At 57.3% G+C, this 19,414-nt stretch overlaps 1 protein-coding gene across 2 annotated transcripts in view; it reads left to right on the top strand.

Moving 5' to 3' along the window:
- Positions 1-2,239: 2,239 nt before the first annotated feature.
- TNFRSF1B (TNF receptor superfamily member 1B) overlaps positions 2,240-19,414 on the top strand; it is a 33,839-nt gene continuing 16,664 nt past the window's right edge. For both annotated transcript variants that reach the window (XM_060141403.1, XM_060141402.1), the window contains exon 1: positions 2,240-2,363. In XM_060141403.1, coding sequence (XP_059997386.1) covers positions 2,286-2,363 — 78 coding nt within the window. In that variant the 5' untranslated portion in view covers positions 2,240-2,285. The remainder of the gene's footprint in view (positions 2,364-19,414) is intronic.

Raw genomic sequence — 19,414 nt, 5'->3', positions numbered from 1 at the left:
CTATTGAGTTCCCAGGGCAGCACTGGACTCTCATCTGGTAGACCAGAAGGTTCTTCCTGCCTGAGACTGCCTGGAAAAGCTCCAGGACCTGTGCAGGATTTCATGCAGAGTCTGGGAAAAGATAGGTCCCCCAAGCAAGTGTAACAAGGAGTGAGACTTTCTCCTTAGACCCTCGCCTGTTATCTGCCTGCGCTCAGCTCCAGGCCCTGCCATCTTGTCCCCCCACCCCCCACCCCCTCCACTGCAGTGGGCTGACCCGAACAAACTACATTTCCCAGGTTCCTTTGCTAAGTGGCTCCTGTCTTAGGTTTGGTCAATGGGAGTCACTGGTGGGAGATTGTAGGGTGGGAGGAAGGGAGAAGCCGGATATTTTCTTCCTCTCTGCTTCACGCGCGTCTCTAACAGTGGCTCTGTCTCCTCCACGGTTCCAGATGCCCCCAGATGCCCCAGCTCCTGGCTTTGGTAACGCCACTTCCGGCCCCAGAGATGGTGGTGGCTTCTTGCAGTTGTTAATCTCAGACTAGTCTCCCTTTCCTCTAATTGTTCTTTTAATTTCTCTAACATCTTTACAGCCAGTTCCTCTGTATTAAGTACCTTGTACAGAATCACTAGAGAGAGGGTTTGCTTTCCTGTTGGCTTGGCTGTCACCCACCTCTTGGAGTCCAGTTGGTGGAGCTGGGATGGAAGGTGGGATCCCAGGAGGATCCCCACGTTTGGGTGGTGGTGTTGCCACCCCCTGGGATGGGGAGCCATTGGAGGCAATGAGTCAGTGGGGCCCACTGGGTTTGAGGTGTGTAGGGGGCATCCATGGAGAACGGTTTGCTCCTGTTTTCACCAGGTGACACCCCACTCCTGGCCTTTGGCTCTCTCTTATGGATCAGGGACTCCTCCAAACTGCTCCCAGACAAGACTTGTAAGGGCCAGAAGAAAGCTTCCTGCTAGCTTTAGAGTCTGACCATCTCTGCAGAGTTAAGGTTGTGGGCTGTGCTAGCCTCGCCCTTAGCATGGCCCATGTCTTTGAAACGTGTGGAAACCAGGTAATTTCCCAGTCTCATGATCAGGAGGTGGGATTTTCCATCCGCCAAGAGTCACTTCCCAGTTTCTCACTCAGCACCTAGAAGCATCATCCTTGCTGTCTCCATCACAGGGGTTGGTGGCCCAGAGCAGGGGTCCCCGGACCTCGCTTGGGGCAACCTGCAGTGAGGGAACAGAATAGCCTCCCCTCCTGCCACCCTGCCCCTCAGAAACGCCCTATGTGCTGGGGGCAAGGACTCCCAGGGCTGGGGGAATATGTTCTGGTCCCGCAGGGCTGGCCCTGGTATTAGGGTTGGCACTCAAAGCACAGGGGGTGCAGCTGGAAGCTGGAGTGGGTGCTCAGATGTCAACTCCAGGGGAACCAGCCCTCACGGCCCTTGGCCTGGGACAGCCCCACTCTGGGCTCCCACAGCTTTCTGTCCCAGCCTCTGTTTACTGGTCAGCCACCTGGACAGGGGACTCAAGAAGGAGGTCAGGGCAGGCTCCGGCTCACTCTGAGGAGGGCATGAGGAATGTTTAAGGATAAATGAGCAAATGAATAACAGTAATTACAGCTAATATGTATACAGAACTTATTAAGTTACTTATATACTTACTTTGTAAGTTTACATACATATATAATATATACTATAGTATGTGTGTTATATAACTTTCAATCTTCAGTCTACCTCTGTGAGGTTAATGCAGAGATGCAGACCCAGGTGGTCTGGCTCTAAAGTCAGATAACGTCTAATGAGGGAATAATTTAGAACGCCCGTGAGCTAGTGTCAGTTGTGTGGGATGTTTCACCAAATTCGTGCCCCACCGCCAAGGGAGTGGGGAGCCTGCAGGAGGTGGGAGGGGTAGGTGGACGCAGGGCAGGTCGAGAGACAAAACTTTGGGGCAGCCGCAAGCCTGGTGGGAGCCCAACCCCAATGCGGATCTCCTGCCCCCTCTCCCATCCCACCAGCCCCGCTGGGAAGGGTGACTCGAAGGGGAGGGGACGTTAGAAGGAGGCTGGAGGGTCTCAGAGGGCTGGGAGTGGCTGGCGCTGGAGGTATGGACCCAGCGCTAGGCTGGCAGAGCTGGGGTGAGGGCGGGGGGGTTGGGGGCGGGGCGGCCGCCTGTGTGGGGCGGGGAGGAGGTGTGCCCACGCCCCGCCCCGCCCCCCGGCCTCTCTTTGGCCGCGCGCCGGCTTTCGCTTTCAGTCGGAGGCGCCAGAGGCAGCGGAGGCGCGAGGGCGCAAGGGGCCCGCCGAGCCGCCTGCACCCATGGTGCCCACCGCCTTCTGGGCCGCGCTGGCCGTCGGACTGCAGCTCTGGGCCGCAGGGCGCGCCGTGCCCACCCAGGTAGGTGACTCGCGCGACCCTGTCTGGGGCGGGGGGGGGCGCCATGCCATCCACCCCAGGCTGGCGCGCGTCCCCCGCCCCGGGGCGTCCGGGGCGCCGTGACAGGGGTGCGGGGCTCGGAGCGACGGAGGCGCCGCACCCGCCACACCGGATCAGATGCACGCCGCTGGAGACCCTCTGGGGACCCCGGGTTTGGCACACGTGCGCCCGGGGCCGGAACTCTGGCCACCGCGACCCGGAGTCTCACCTTGGTCCCTCCGCCGTCGGTGGCCGGCCAGCGGGCCCTGGGCAGATCCCAGCCAGACTGTGAAACCCAACTCCCGTTATCCCTACGACCCCTGGCCTCTCCGGGGTGACTTGGGGGTGGGGGTAGGCAGTGATCTGTACTGGGGCTCTGTCCCCACTACAGATGCCCGGCACCTTCTTCAGAAGACTTCCTCCCTTCTGAGCTACGGTTTTCCTCTTTCTTAGAAATACTGGGGCTGCGTGTGTAAAAGAACAGGGCCAGGCGTGCAGTAGCATCTAATAAGGGCACAGTCAGACTGTGGACTGTCTTCCATGCCCTTTGCCCAGACGCCTTCCCCAGGACCCACCTGGAGTGTCCAGTGGCCACTTCAGAGCCTGCCGTCTGTGGACTCTGGGGTGATAGGGAGAGAGACAGTGCCCTCAGGTTCCCCTGGGCTGACTTCCCCAAGGATCTGTGAGCTCTGGGCGACAGGGGTGAGGGAGGACTTCTGGGCTGGTTATCAAGACAAACATGATGTCTAAGGGGCTCCAGGAAAATGGAGAGAGCAGAGACCCCAGAGCTGTTATTCAGTGCTAACTGCACCCACCACAATAGCAAGGGAGAGAGAGTGTACAGAGGATTGTTCCACCTTTGCCTCTTGTGGCTGTCTCCATGGTCTGGTAAGACAGAATAGCCCCATTTTGGACTTAACTGGTGGCGCAGTGGTTAAGAATCCGCCTGCCAATGCAGGGGACACGGGTTCGAGCCCTGGTCTGGGAAGATCCCACATGCCGCGGAGCAACTAAGCCCGTGCGGCACAACTACTAAGCCTGCGCGCCTAGAGTCTGTGCTCCACAACAAGGGAAGCCACCGCAATGGAAAGCCCGCAACAAAGAGTAGTCCCCACTCATCACAACTAGATAAAGACTGCATGCAGCAACGAAGACCCAACACAGCCAAAAACAAACAAACAAAAAAATTAATTAATTGATTAATTTTAAAAAAAGAATAGCCCCATTTTGCAGAGAAGGAAAACTGAGGCTCAGCAAACTCCTTGTGTTTCATGGAAGGGCATGGGGGGCTCTCTTTCTTCCAAAGGGATGCCTCTTCCTTTCCCCTCTTGGCTGGGAGGAGGTGTGCCTCATCCTTTCCTCACGATCTTACCCTGATGGATGGGTGTGTGCTGACCCATCTGGATATCTTGACCAGGGAGGAAGGTGGGAGGTGGCATTGACTCATGTGAGGTGACTCACTGGCTAAGGCTAAAGACACCTTTAGAGTTCAGTTCTCAAGGGCAGAGAATGGAGGTGGTCAGACCAGAATTGACTCATTCACAGTTGGTGCCAGGGTGGGACCTGGGGGCGCTGCCCCAGAGGTTGCTCTGTAAACAGAGGAGGTCAGGAGAGTCCCAGGTCTGAGACTCGAGTGTGGATGCTGATGGCTCTGGTCCCCAGCCTGACTGCAGTGTGCCAAGACTAGGGGCATCACCGTGCCTCAGCGAACCTGGGGACATATGAGCCCCTGGGGGGAGGAGGCACAGGGCTTCTCTGCAGGACAGCAGCTCCTAGTCTTGGAGTTGCTTGAGGGGTTCTCCTGAGTCTCTCACTTCCCTCCCGTGTGCCCAGCTCCTGTATCAGCTCAGGTTCCCTCCTCCGGGACTGTCTTCACAGCCTTTTAGCTGGTCCCCTGGCCCCTGCCCCCTCTCCCACTGATCCTCCTTGGTGGCATCGCTGGGGTGGCCCTCCTCAAATTGGAGTGCCTCTCTCCCTGCCTGGGAAGCAAAAGGCTCCCAGTGGCCAAGGCAGAAACCCCCAGGTGTCTCAGGCCAGAGCGAGTGAGGTCTCCGGGTGTTTCCTGCCACCCCTCTGCATCGTACCCTATACCCTACGAAACACGGCCATTGTGTATCTTCGTACTCCATGCTGTCTCTCTCCGTGGTGCACCCTTTCCCCCATCCTTAAGGGTCTTTTGCACGTTTCCCCCCACCCCCCACGCCAAAGCCTTTCCTCACTCTCCCAGTTGGATTTTTAAAAAAATTTATTTATTTTCTATTTTATTTATTTTTTTGGCTGCATTGGGTCTTCGTTGCTGTGTGTGGGCTTTCTCTAGTTGCGGCGAGCTGGGACTGCTCTTCACTGCGGTGCGCGGGCTTCTCATTGTGGCGGCTTCTCTTGTTGCAGAGCACGGGCTCTAGGCGCGTGGGCTTCAGTAGTTGTGGCACACAGGCTCGGTAGTTGTGGCTCTTGGGCCCTAGGGCACAGGCTTAGTAGTTGTGGCGCACGGGCTTAGTTCCTCCGAGGCATGTGGGATCTTCCCGGGCCAGGGCTCGAACCCGTGTCCCCTGCATTGGCAGGTGGATTCTTAACCACTGTGCCACCAGGAGAGTCCTTCCCAGTTGGATTTGATCCTCTGCTCTTTGAACTCCCAGCCCTTCATCCCTCTCTAGGACAGACTACATTCTGCTTTTTAATCTGGTTGTGTTTTATCCACCTCAATCGATGGAAAGTTCCTTGAGGGCAGGTACTGGGGGGTCTTCCTCCTTATTATTAGCACCGCAATAGCACCTGTTGTTTGAATGCCTACTAAGTACCAGGCAGCATGCTTAGGATCTAACTACAGAATCTTGCTGAAACCTTCCTTATAGCAACTCTTGAAAGGTGGCGTTCCCATTTAGAGAAGCTTGAGGCTCAGAGAGGTTATGGTATTTCCCAGGGTTATAGAACTGGAGGGTAGGGGGTGGGGAGGTTCGAATGCAGGTCTGCCTGATTCCAAAGCTCTTCTTACTCTACCCTCCCCATGCCTGTAGCCCCCGTCTGCCCCCACCCGGGTCCCTGGCACACAGTGGATACTCAGTTGTGTCAGATGTAATAAATCAAGTTGTAGAAAGAGCCCCAGGGAGACCTGAGCTGCTGCAGGCGTGGCAGAATCACTTTGCCTGCAGGGTTTTTGCCTCCTTTAAAAGCTGTATTTGCTGGCTGGTGTGGAATGCATCATTCATTCATCTCGTCATCCATTCATTCAGCAGACAAACGCCAGTACAGCTGGCAGGATAGGTGAGCATTTGGTGTCATCTAAGGGGGATGGGCAGGGCTCTAGCTGTCTGGCTTTCTGTTGTTGCTGGGAGGGGGCTGAGGGGATCTCTACCTGCTGGGTTGGCCTGAGGCTGAGGGGCCTCAATACCTAGGGGCCTGGGGCCAGCTCGAGTTAGGGGAGAGGTTGGGGACTCCTAGCTTGGCCTGGGGACATTAGCCTTTGGTGGAGATGGGTGATTCAGGGTACCTGCAGTCCTGGGATGTCTCTTTGTCCCCTGTCTAATATGCCAGAGGGGAACCTGTTTGCTGACTGAGGATGTGACCCTCACTGTGGTCCTGGGTTTGGCCCAGTGGCTCCTGGAGGAGTAGCCAAGAAGGTTGCAGGGGGAGAGTTTTGATGCTATCCGTGGGGTGTTTGTGTGTGTGTTTCATTCAGCTCTACACATCAACTTAGTTCTCAGGTTTATGCCATGTGGGCTGCTTTTCCGTTGCTCAGACATGCCACACACACCCCTGCCTCAGGGCCTTTGCACTTGCTTCTCCTTTACCTTGAATGCTCCTCCCGCTGATATCCTCTGGTCTCCTTCCTGCACTTTCTTTTGCTGAAATGAATTCTTCTCAGGAACGCCTTCTCTGGCCATCCTACCTATAAAAGCTCCCCACCAGGTACTCTCATTCCCCTGACCTGCTTTGTTTTCCTCTGTAACACTCATGGCCTATTATATTTCTCTCACTTGCATTGTGTCTTTCTACTGGAGTGTTAAGCATGGTGAGGGCAGGGACTTGTTCACTTGTTCATAGCCTAGAAGAGGATTTCTTGTTCTCAGTTCTCTTGGCATTCGGGCCATGTGGTTGCTGTGGGAGTTGTCCTGCGAGTTGTAGGACGTTTAGCAGCATCCCTGGCCTCCACCCACTAGATACCAGCAGCACTTGTCCTTCATTTGTGACAGTTAAAAGCGTCTCCAGATGCTGCAAAATGTCCCCTGGAGGGAGTTGCCTCAGTTGAGAACCATTGGCGTAGAACGGTGCCTGGCACGTAGTGGGTGCTAAAAAATAGTGAATTAATGTCCGAAAATATTCATCTGACCTTCATAATGAGCCTGCTTTATGGATGAGACAGAAGAGTTTGGAAAGCCCAGTGGTGGCAGGGCTGGGCTCCAGTTCGTCTCACTCTCTCTGGGATATTTCTCTGGGTTCTTCCTCTGCTGTGTTGAGTCTGCTGAGGCTAGCGGTGCTCTCCCCAAAGTGCTCACCCGCCCACATCCCCCTCCTGGCTCGTGACAGGGCCACCCACTGGCAGTGACTCAAGAGCCCAGGAAGCATGTGACTTGCCCAGAAGCAGGCAGCGAGGGAAGCCAGGGGTTACGGTGGAGAGAAGGGTGCTACAAAGGGAAACAGAAACAAAGTGGAGTTGCTGTGGCTCCCGCTTCTGGACGTCCTGCCAGGCCCCAGGGAAGCAATATTGATGACTTAGAAGAAACGCTGTGGCCTCAGAACTGGACAGACCTTGGCTCACTTCTTACTTTGCTGTTTATAGACTGTGTGGCCTTGACAAGTCTTTCCATCTCTGGGAGCCTGCCTCTGTGTTCCCATCTGTGAAATAGAAATGATCCCTCACCTCACTGGCTGGTTGTCAGGATTGAAAGTGCTTTATATGCTGTGCAGCCCATTGGTGGCTATTTGAGCATCTGTGGCTTCGCAGGGCCTGGGAGTCACCGTGGAGGCAGATTCCCTGTCTCTGAGCCACAGGGCTCTGAGGTAGGGGGGGCAGACCTCCATTTGCCCAGAGCTCCTGCCCAGCATCCCTGAGGACAGTTTCCCTCCTGCCCGCCTTCTCCTGGCTATGCTTCCTGATCCAGAGCCCGCGTCAGGGCCTCTCACACCACCTACCCAACTGCCTGGCCTTAGGAGCCTGGCATGTGGCACAGGCTGCGGGGTCAGGAAATCCTCCCCTCCCCCTCCCAGCTCCTTTCAGTGAGTGACAGGTGCTGGATCTCATTTGAGGGTGAGCAAGGGGCACATGTGGCATAGAATAGAGGAGTCTCATGACCTCTCTGTGAAGGGGATGCAGAAGGCCTCGACTTTCCCACCTGCAAGATGGGCATGGGCTGATTCCAGGCTGTCTTTAAAATCTCTTCCATCTCTGACCTCCGTGATCCAGAAGGTTGTATTTACCTGTAACCCTGAAAAGGGGAAGCTTTATGAAGGCTCTTCTGAGGTCATGCTGTCCATCCCCCAACCTCCAAGTGATTTCCGAGACAGCAGGACCCTGAGGAAGGAGCACTGGCCTGGGGCCCGAGAGACCAGAGTTCCCATCTGTACACTGTGGTCACCGGCTCACTGTGTGACCTCGCTCGGGTTACTTAACCTCTCTGGGCCTAAGCACCCCTATCTATAAAACCTAACAGCACTGATCCTAACACTCCCTTGGAATGTTGGGGAAGTATCAGTGTTGCCTGTGCTTGATGGAGGCCACAGACTGGGGGCGAGGGGGGTCTAAGAGTTTTACCAGGAAGGAGAGTCCACCACTCCCCACCATTAATATCTTTGATTCCCAGTCTCTCTTCTTGCTGACCTCAGTCCCACTTGTTTTAGCTGGAACGATTTCCTTGACTCAGGCCGCAGTAGCATCAAGAATTCCTGGCTGCTGGTTAGCTGGCATCCGAGACAAGATGCAGAACAGGCTTCACGCGTTTCCCACCTCCCTGCCCCTTACTACCTAATTAGCCCCTCTTAAAGTTCAGAAGCCAGACCCTTTGGGGCACCACGGGAAAGTCCGTGCTGTGGGCATCACTGTGGGGCCCGCCGTCTGGGATCCCACAGGTTCGGGGAAGCCTTGAGTGCGGGGTGGGGGGTGGGGTTCCTTGAAGAAGGCTTTGTCACCTGTGATGGACTCACAGCTGTCCCCCTGGTTCTGAGTCCCAGGGCTTTGGGTGTCTGTGCCCCTCCGCTGAGATGTTGACTGTGGGGCTGGGACTCTGGGGCCCACGGTCATTTTCCATCGTGTCGTGTCATGAGGTCACAGGTGATGGTGACATCACTGTGGTTTGGGGCACTCGAGGTGCGAGCCCAGGAAGAGAAAGTGTCTGTTCACCGATGGGGGTTTGAAGGAGTCGATTTCCATCTGCCCCAGGTGTGAGCAATGCCGGGGGGAGTTGGGGGGCGGGGCAGCTGTGCAGGAGAGTCCAGACTCCGGCTGTGGTCTGTCTCTGCCCTGGTGGCCTGTTGACCGTGACACACCGCCCTAGCTCTCAGCCTCCACTTCCTCTTTGCAGAAGAGGAGAGGTTGGAACAGGCTGCATCTCAGGTGTCACCTGCGGAGGTTGAGGATCGCAAGACTATCCATTTTGTTACTAGAACAAGACCTGTTAGCCGGCTCACACGGCTGCAGAGCCCATCTCCCAGGCCCCGGGCCGGCCAGCTGTCCTCCCGTTCCTGGTAGCAGATACTGAGTGGGCACACGTGGGGACAACTGGCAGTGCGGGGTGACGTCGAGGGACACGGCTGGATCCCTTTGGCCAGCAAACCACTACTCTGCCCCCAGCTTCAGAGCTGGGACCCCGGGTTGATTCAGTGCTTTGGCTGGAGGAAATCCCCAGGGGCTTTTGTTTTCCTCTGCTGTCCAGACAGGGGCCCACCTGTCTGTTTCCACCTGAGCCTGGCCCTGCAGTGGGTGTGGCTGACTTGGCCACATATTCGGGGAACCGAGAGGGCCTGAGGGTGAGAGCAGCACGGGGAGGGATTTGGGGCAGGGGGCTCTGGATGGGCGTCTGCCGGACTGTCCGTGGAGAGCCTTCTCCAGTGCCATTCAGGAGAGATGCCGGAGGCTGCGGAAGGGACCGGAGCGTGGGGCTGGGAGTGGGGGTCCAGGGCCCAGCCCTGGCTCAGCCTCCAGCTCGGGAGGGCTTGGCCAGTTCCCTTCTCCTCTCTGACCCCCAGCTGGCCCAGCTGGAAGTGGAGATCAGCAGAGACCTGGCCCAGCCTGGGTGTTAGACAAAGGGGAGGGGGAAGGGGATAGAGAGGGTGAGTGACTTTGGGCAGGAGGTGGCCTGCAGCTCCGGCCTCTGTGGGTCTCCAGCTCAAGGCCCAGGTCTGGACTTGACAGTGACTCTTAGGGAAGGGCTCCCAGCACTTGGCTTTAGTTACCGGGATGGCCGCCAGCATCCTGGGCACCCCTCCGTGTCCTCCCTCCTGCTGACCCAGAGCCCCGCTTCTGTCTGCCACGCGCAGAGGTTCAGCTTGTTCCTGGTGAGCCTGTCACCTCCTGCTCCGCGTTCACAAGCCCCCAGTTCTGCTCCTTCCTGTCCTGTCCTCCTAGCTCTCTCAAGCCCCTCCCCCCCCACCCCATGGCTTCACTCGCTTCCTGGCCTGGCCCCTTGGTCACCCCCGTCATCTTTTGACACCTTCCTGACTCTGTCCCCCACATGCCTCTTCCCGCAGTGACCACACAAGGATCTTTTTAAAAGCTGAGCCCTGGAGGGTGGTCATGATCGGGCTGAGTGGATGCCAGGAGTGGGGATAGCAGGGGATAGCAGCTGAGTGGATGCCAGGAGTGGGGATAGCAGGGGATAGCAGCTGAGTGGATGCCAGGAGTGGGGATAGCAGGGGATAGCAGCTGAGTGGATGCCAGGAGTGGGGATAGCAGGGGATAGCAGCTGGGTGGGTGCCAGGAGTGGGGGTAGCAGGGGATAGCAGCTGAGTGGATGCCAGGAGTGGGGATAGCAGGGGATAGCAGCTGGGTGGGTGCCAGGAGTGGGGGTAGCAGGGGATAGAGCTGAGTGGGTGCCAGGAGTGGGGATAGCAGGGGATAGCAGCTGGGTGGATGCCAGGAGTGGGGATAGCAGGGGATAGCAGCTGGGTGGGTGCCAGGAGTGGGGGTAGCAGGGGATAGCAGCTGAGTGGATGCCAGGAGTGCGGATAGCAGGGGATAGCAGCTGGGCCATGCTGGCTGGAGCAACAGGCCTGTTAGGGGTGGCGATGGCACTTGAGGCTGTAGGCTGTTTAGGACCAGTTTCTGGAAGTAGTAAAAAATTTTTTAAATTAAATTAAAACATTGTAGCAACTGTAACTTTTTTTTTTTAAGTAGTTATGTATTCAGTATTTTATTTATTTATTTTTGGCTGTGTTGGGTCTTCGTTTCTGTGCGAGGGCTTTCTCTAGTTGCGGCGAGCGGGGGTCACTCTTCATCGCGGTGCGCGGGCCTCTCGCTGTCGCGGCCTCTCTTGTTGCGGAGCGCAGGCTCCAGACGCGCAGGCTCAGTAGTTGTGGCTCATGGGCCCAGCTGCTCTGCGGCATGTGGGATCTTCCCAGACCAGGGCTCGAACCCATGTCCCCTGCATTGGCAGGCAGATTCTCAACGACTGTGCCACCAGGAAAGCCCACCGCTGTAATTTGTGGAGCGTTTACTAAGCACTTTACACGTGTTATCTCATTTAATCCTCACAACAGTCCCATGAGGTATATACTGTTATCAGTTCCATTCTGCAGATGAGAAGACTGAGGTTTTTTAGCCTCATTTATTTAAAAAAAAAAAAAAAAGCAAAACTCCTTTGATGCTGCCCTCCAATAGAGGGGAGTCTGGATTCAAAGCCAGGCATCTTTTTTCCTGTGACTATGCTTTCGGCTACCACACTCACTTCGTATCAGGAGTTGAGGCAACGGGGAGCCACTGATAGTTTTTGAGTGAGGGAGTGACCAGAGCAGAGGGTGTATTAGGAAGATCACCCAGGCCTCAGTGGGAAGGACAGATGAGGTGGAGAGAATGTTGCAATAGTTTAGGCGAGAGCTCTGGCTGAGAGGTTAGTAGCAGAACGGGAAGGAAGGATCAAAGGCTTCAGGGAGGTGGAGTTGGGCTTTGGGCTGGACCAATGACCTAGGGTGGAGACAGAGACACTTGGGAGAAAGTGTCTCTCCACCCCATCCTGCAACATGAGGCGCCTATGGCATCAGCCCTGTCCCTGCGACCTGACCGTGGACAGTGTCACCCTCGTGTATTCCTGGAGTTCTCGTGCTCAGCCCCAGGGTGAACCCGGCTTCGCTCACCCTGGCCGCTGCTGGGGTGGACATGAGGCTGGGCAGGGCTGGCCTTTGCATCTCAGGCATGAAATGTGATGAGCCCCCCATGGGCAGAGGGTCAGGATTCCTGGGGGCCTGCCTGCCTCTGTTGCCAGGACCTTGGGACCTTCTCCCTGGGCTTTGGTTTTCCTCTCAGTGGTGAGGTGGGGATAAAAGGGCCCCCCTCTGTCACTTCCCTTTGGGGTCTGGGAGAGTGCAGCAAACCCTGAGCGAGGACTGACGTCCGGGGGTGCTTCGTGGGTGCCAGGCATGGGTCTAATGCATTACATGCCCCGAGTGCCTTCTGTCCTCAAGGCCACCTGGGAAGGGTGTACCATTATCATCCCCATTTGATAGGAGGAGCAGTTGAGGCACAGAGGTTAAGCTTTGGGCTCAGGCTCTCAGCTCACCAGAGGCAGAGCCAAGATCCCACCCCAGACAGCCCCTTCCGAGCTCTGTGCTTAAACTACCACCCAGAAGTCAGGGTGGTTGCGGTGGCCATGAGGGGCTCTGCCATTCTGGGGACGCCACCCTCTCTCTATATAAGCCCGTTTCCTGCCCAGTTCTCCTGCTAGCCCCAGCTCATTTCAACTAATTGGAAATGAAACCTTTTGCTTCTGTTAAACAATTCAGCATCTGTTAGGTACCCGCTGTGGGCTGTGCGCTGGGCTGGGTGTAGAGCCATGAGTAATAAAAACCCAACGACTAACGCTCAGCTCTTGCTGCCGCTGGGCATGGCGCACTCCACACGCCTTGGCTCAGTGAATCATAACAGCCCCATGAGGTGGGCACTGCTTTTGTCCCCGTTTCAGAGATGGCAACTGAGGCTGGTGAGTGGCAGAGCTGGGACCGAAACCCAGGTGTCTGGTTCAGAGCTCACGCTCGAGGGTGCAGACGGGGAGACACAGGGAAGCAAATGATTAACCAAAAGGTGGTCCATGAATTAGAGAGATATACCTGGGTTGTCGCTGGAGCCCTCAAGGGGGACCTCTGACCCCATCTGCGGGTCTGGAGAAGGTTTCCTTGAGATGATAGTGGAGAGGACTCTTGAAGGAAGCCAAAGAGTTAGCCCTGCCAGAGGGGAGGGCAGGATGTTTGGGCAGAGGTAGCAGCAGGAGGACACGTGAAGGAGGGTACCAGAGCCAGAGGGATGATGCAGGGTGAGGTGAAGACTGAGTGGGAGATGCTGGCAGGGCCCAGGCAGCGGCCCCCGGGCCCCAAGCTGAGGACGTTGAGCTCAGGACAGACTTGGTGTAGGAAGGTGGCTTCAGGTCTGTCTGGGAAGCCTGGGGACCAAAAGTGAGGAGGTTGTAGGTGGTGGCTGGGCCTGGGTTGTGTGTGTTGGGAGGGGATGGAAAGGGTTAGGGTGTTTTCTGCAACTACACCGAGGGTTCCTTGAGGGCAAGGACCACACCCCGGTATCTTTGTACCCCGGTGCTTAGCACAAAGCCTGACCCCAAGAACCGGATACCAGCCCGGGCTTCCTGTCCTCCCCCAGCTCACTTCTAAAGCGACATCACAGGCAGCAGGCCGGGAGTGGGATGTGTCACCCTTGGCCGCCGCCTGTGATGTGGTCGGTCCTCCTGACGTAGATGCCGTTCCTCTCCGTGATGACAGACGAGCCTCCACTGCCTGGCTCTGGCGTCATCGCCGTGTCAGCTGCACCCCGAAGTCTGCGGGACTCCCGAGAACCCCCTAAGATTGAAGCCAAAATGGTTCTGCTGTCTCTCAGCATATGCCAGGGCCCCAGGGACCTGCCATGGAAATGATGTGGTTTCTCTATTGGTTGAAGCCAGTTTCCCTCCCTGGGTCCTTGGGCAGACGCCTCTGCTCTGCTCCATGGCTGCAGTGTCTGTCCCTGGCATCCTGGAGACCCTTTTGCCTGGGAGAGCCATTGAACCCGCCCACACCTTGCTCACTGTGTGTTCTCCGGGGAGTCACTCCTTCTCTCTGGGCCTCTCCTCTGTGAAATGAGGGAGCAAGAGAAGACCACGGGGTATAAGCCTGTCTGGGGACACTGAGGGAGATGCGGCTGGGACTAGTTCTGCCGCTTGCTGGCTACGTGGCCCCGGACATGGTATTGAATTTCCGGAAGCCTCTGTTTCTGCATCTCTAAAATGGGGTGATGCTGACCTCGTTGTGTTGGTGCAGAGATAAAACAAGAGAATGCATGTGAGCGTGCTCACTCAGCACTGTCTGCACACCGTAGGTGCTACTCCTGGGTCTGAACAGTCCCTGTCTCTCCCACTTTGTGAAAAGAGAAGTTTTGTGGGGCATGTGTACTCCTCAAGCCTGAAGCTTCCCCCCGTGGCCTTCTTCCCACCACGTCCCCTTCCTGCTCTCACCCTGCCCAGGGGTGCTCCTGGGGAATGCTGGGAGTGGGACCCCTTCCCAAGGGTACTGGCATCTAAGTGGGGGGCGTTGGGGGGGTCTCCAGAAAATCAAAAAGCCTTGGAGACCCCCGCAGTGCTTCGTCAGTGCTGGCAGGAAGGGCAGAGGGCGCTACGGCTTCAGTGCTTTCAGGTGACGCTGTCTTGCTGGCGGCCACTTCCTCCTCCCTCCCCAGGCCTATCTTTCTTTGCCTTCCCCTCTCGCAGTCTATTTATAAATAGGAGAAGGGACTGAGGGCCCCCACCTTGGGGTGCATGCAGGGTCTTGGTCGGGGAGCAGAGAGGCAGGAAGTCAGCTGGCGCGGGGTTGCCCAATTCCCCGAGAAAGTGCGCTGACTCCACAATCAGAGGGTCTTGCCTGGCGCCATGGCCCTGCTGCTCACTGGGCAGACCCCAGTGCAGTGCCCACCTTGCCCTAGTCTCCCTCCTCCAGCCCTGGCTGCTAGCTGTGGTTTCTGGTCCTCCAGGGTGAGAGTTGGGAGGAGTGGGAAAGAGAGGGAGTAGAGGGCGGGGAAAATTCATGCCACACCTACCAGGTAAGTCTGGTTCTGCTCTGGCTTCGCCCCCTGCCGGCCTCTGAGGCTCACCTTCTTTCAGGGAGTCACAGCCACATCCCTGTCCCTTATCCTGGACACTGTGTCCTCTGGCCACTTAATGGACCCCTGGCTGCTGGATTTTGGTCACTCACCCAGACTCTTTATCTTGGGGTCCCCTCACCCCTCCAGGTGTTCCGCTTGAGTAAAGTCCCTTGGAGACCACCCAAGGCCACTACCCTAGAAAGCCCACATCTGACCTGCAGGCATCCCCTCCTCCCTCTGCCTTAACGAGGCCCACTCCGCTGTCCCTGCAGCTGGCCTACTGCCGTCTCCTGACCTTGGGCTTCTTGAGGACTGGGCCTGGGGTCAGCCTGAGGGTGACTCCATAACTCCAAGGGTCACGGGTCAGCTTCCCCAGACCTGCTCTTGAGGAGGGAGGGAAACCCCCCCCCACTGCAAGGCCTGCATGGGCCACCGAGCGCCTCACCAAAACGGGGCCGCCTGCCCCCAGCCACTTGTCCTTGTTCTTAGCTGAAACCAAGGCAGAGAGAGCCCGGTTCTAATATTCCATCCGACACAAGGCCACATGTGTGTCAGGGCCTTTGCAGACCCTTAGAGCGCCCCCCCCGGGTCCCCTGGGAGTCTGGGAGAAGATGACGGACCCAAGTTAACACCCCCTGCCCCCCGCCTTTGCGCCTACAATGACCTGAGGAGGAAGGAGGAGGCCGGGCAAGGTGTTATGTCACTATTTTACGGATGACGGTGTCGAGGCTCGGAGAGTAAGTGATGTTCCCAAGTCCCCTAGGACCAGCACATGTATCCAGATCTTCTGAACTGGGGCCAAAGCTCCTCCTGTGAGGCCAGGTGTCCGTATACCTGGGGGGATGGACATCTCCAGCCCCCCTCCTCCCAGGGGACACCTGCTCAGGCCGTCCTCACCCTCGGAGAGCGTTTGAGGGGCAGAGCTGGGGCAGGGAAGCCCCTCCCCACACCCACCCTCAGCCTTGCCTCACACCCCAGCTCCTACCTCCCAGGTCGTTGAGTTTATCCACCTCTCATGTGGGTGGGCCACCCACCCACCCCATCCTCCTGAGGTCTTGGGAGGGGGCTGAGCTTTTTGATGCCCATCCTGGAGAAGCCAGAGCTGGAAAGGGCTTAGAACCTCAACCAGGCCACGCCACTATTTTACAGATGAGGAAGCTGAGGCACAGAGACGCTAGTTACCGCCCACAGTAGACGTGCCTGAGTGGGGGACAGAGGACCTTTGGGGTGGGCCCAGGGCAGGGAGGGTCGAGATCCAGTCTTCCTGGGGCAGGGAAGGAACACAGAGCTGGAGGTGAGGAGACCTCTGAGGCTCAGTTTTCTCATCTGTGACTTGGGAATACCAAGATTACCAACGTCACAGCACTGGAATGAGGAATCAGAGAGGGTAACGCGTGTGAACAGCTCTGCACGATGCAAACTTCCAGGACAAGGTGCTGCCGTTCCTGTCTCCTAGCGCCCTCACCCTCTCCCTCACCTTCGCCCACCCTGGCCTAGCTGCCCTGGCCCCCTGGCTGTGCCTGGAACACGCGGAGCACATCCTCCCTGGGGCTTCTCGCCCCACCTTGCTTTTCCCTTTTCCTTAGCTCCTGCTGCCACCTCCCATTTTCCACTGTGCGTGTCTGTGTCTCCCCAACTAGAGCCCAGCTTCCTGGGCAGGGACTTGCTTATGTTTGATGCCGAGTGCCCGGCACCTTCATGTTTGTTGAATGAATAAACGAACATTTCCACCTTTGCCCCTGTCTTTCTCCACCACTAAATGAGAGGTCATCTGAGATCACCTCTAAGGTTCCTGCCAGCCCTGAGCTGCTGCGCCTCAGTCCCACCCCCACTTCTGGGCCGTGTTTCCCGGTCATCGGCTCCCACGTGTCCCTCCAGCACTTGACACAGCTGCAGATCGGCTGGGCCAACCCTCCCTGTTCACAGGCTCCTACCTTTGAGCCTTTGCTGACCCCACTCCTGCTTGCTGAGGAGCTGCCAGCTCCTGACAGGTCAAGGATCCCCGTGAAACAAGCAGTTCTGGGAAGGGCAGGGTCTCAGGTGCTGGATGTCCCTGCCCGCTGCAGGAGACGGGCTCTTCTGAGATTCCTGTGTGGTTACCTGGGAAACCAGGTCAGAGCTGAGGTCAGAGGGTGTTGGCCTGAGGCTGAGAGAGGTCCCTTGCACTGGTGTGTGTGTGTGTGTGTGTGTGTGTGAGAGAGAGAGAGAGAGAGAGAGAGAGAGAGAGAGAGAGGGAGGGAGGGAGGGAGAGGGTGCGTGTGTCCGTGTGGACCAGCTCCCCAGGCTCCGCTCAGCGTGGAAGTGGATGAACGGGTGCTAGTGGCACGGTGGTGACTCAGGGCAGAGGGTGGATCCCAGGGGCTGGCCCCTTTAGCTGTCCTGAGGAGGGGAGCAAAGACTTCTCCAGTGGGACCAGAGCAAGAGTCACATCCCAACTCCACCTCTTCCCTCCCAGACCTCAGACAAATGACTTGATCTCCCTGAGCTGTGAAGTGGGCGCGTGCCCGCCTGCTTTTGGGGGTAGGAGTGGGATATTATAAAGTGCTTGCAGCCTGGCCTGGCGGATAGTTGGTGCGAACCTGGAAGAGTGCTGGAGGCCACATGGTGGGAGAGGGTGCTGAGTTTGGCAGGCGCTTGGGGTCCTGGGTCTGTGTCGAGGGCAAGGGAAGCTTGGGCCCACAAGAGAAGGGAGGCAGGATAGCGGTGTCGGGGGTGTGGCTCTTCTGGTGTAGCCTTGGGTGCATCGCTTCACCTCTCAACCATCTGTGAAATGTTGGTGAGGAGTCTATCTGATGGGGGGGTGCAACACGTACTGTCACTCCTGGGATGTAGAGGAAATAGAGCTGCAGACTCCGATGTGAAGCAGCTCTGAGGCCTGTGGTGGATGAGCAATGGGCCCTGTTGGCCCCTTGTGCACAGGCATCACTCAGCCTGCCGCCAGCCGGGCCCTGGCATGGCCTTTGGGAAACCCCAGGAGGTGGGTTGGCTTCTTTCCATCTCTATTTCTCCATCTGTGAAATGGGCACAATCAGATGTGCCTCACAAATTGGATGTTAGATGGGTCCTTCATTCTCTCCTTCCTTCCTTCCCTCTCCCTCCCTCCTTCCTTTCATCTATCATCCTCTCTCCCTCTCTTTATCTATCTGTCCATCCATCCGTCATCCATCCATTCGTTCACCCATCCATCCATCGTCTATCTTCTCCAGTCTCCCCCAACACACACACACACACACACACACACGCGCTGGGTCACAGATTTCCCACCTGTTAGATGAGTGGTTAGTGCTCACCAGTGGTTTCCAAGTGTTTACTTGGGGATGCTGTATTTTGAAAGATTGGCTCTGCTAAGCATGCTGAGTGAATTCAGTACTACCCAGTTCATTTCCTCATTTTAAAATGTCGGTCAGAGCTCCCCTGTGGGTGGGTGGAGTGTGGCTCTGAGCCTCCCCGACACCAGACAGAAGAACAGAAGCTTCCATAGCCCCGAGTTTCCCAGAGGCTGCTCACCATGTTCTGGGCACCTCCAAGGACCCTCCGCTCTTATGGCTCCTTTGCTGACCTGAGGCCCAGCTCCTAGGGCTGTGCCCCAGCTTAGCCTCTGCTCTGGTGAGCAGGGCAGTGGAGGGAGTGACCTTTTGTCCCACTCTGCAAGGGGCTTTCTGTTCCTCATTGTTTAGCCATGACAGGGCAGTGGTTTGGTTTTTTTTTTTTTTTTTTTTTTTTTTTTTTTTTTTTTTTTTCTGTCCAAGAGGATAAACAGGCCTCAAGATTGCTTAAAGGAGGGCTGGAGTCAGAGCGGCAGGAGGAGGTGTAGGGAAGGGGATTCAGAGCGGGATTCAGACAGGAAAAGACCCTGGAGGGGAGGCCACCGGGCAGTGGCCTGGGGGCCCTGGGGGTCCAGCTGCCCGCCTTTGTCCCGGAACCCTTGCCCCATGGGTGGAGAGACAACCCAGACTTGGCCAAGGCAGGGCCCTTTCCCGTCAGGTCCTTCGGGCCCTGACAGGAAATCCTCCCCCAGGCAGGGCAGGCGCCCTGGGCTGCACCACAGAGGGCTGCCCCGGCGAGGGGGGGCGGGGGAAGGAGGAGTCCTCTCCCCGCCGGGAGCTGCCAGGCCTGTGGCTCTCAGGGCCCACAGGAGTGAGGGGCTCCCCTAGTTACCCCTAGGGTACTTGGGGGGAGGAAGCCCACCGTGTGCAGGGTCCTTGAGACCTGTGCCCGCCACCCTGGGGGGCAGGGGGCTCGAGGGAAGGAGGTGTGACCCCGCCCTGCCCTCAGGGTGCTGTCTGCGGTGGAGTTGGGGGGAGGCTGCGGCCCGGGCTGCTCAGTCAGAGTGCGAGGCACAGCGGGCTGCAGGGGGGCTGGGGGGGCGCTTAGGCGCTGCGTAGCAGCTAACGTGCAGCGAATGGTGGTGCAAAGGGGGCTGCAGGAAGCACGATCCTCCGGTCTCGGGGCTCCCCCGGCCTTTGATGGCTACGTCTCCTGCACGTGCTGCCCCAGCGCATCTTGCTCTGGCCTGCGTGCCGCTCAGCTTTGCTCAGCACTGGAGCATGGGAATCGCGTGGCAGGTTTTCTTTTTTCTTTTCTTTCTTTTCTTTTCTCTTCTCTTCTTTTCTCTTTTCTTTTTTTTAACAGTACAGCTTCCTGGGCACCGCCCCCCCCCCCCGGGGTTCCTGCCCCTTCTCTGCGGTGGGAGTGGGCATTATAATAGACCCCCGCCAGGGGCTTTGGACGCAGGCAGTGACCCCCACCCCCAGTAAGTGGGAGGAGCCCC

This window comes from Lagenorhynchus albirostris, chromosome 2 (genome assembly GCF_949774975.1).
Source record: "Lagenorhynchus albirostris chromosome 2, mLagAlb1.1, whole genome shotgun sequence".
NCBI lineage: Eukaryota > Metazoa > Chordata > Mammalia > Artiodactyla > Delphinidae > Lagenorhynchus > Lagenorhynchus albirostris.
This window is presented reverse-complemented; position numbering and strand designations above follow the sequence as displayed.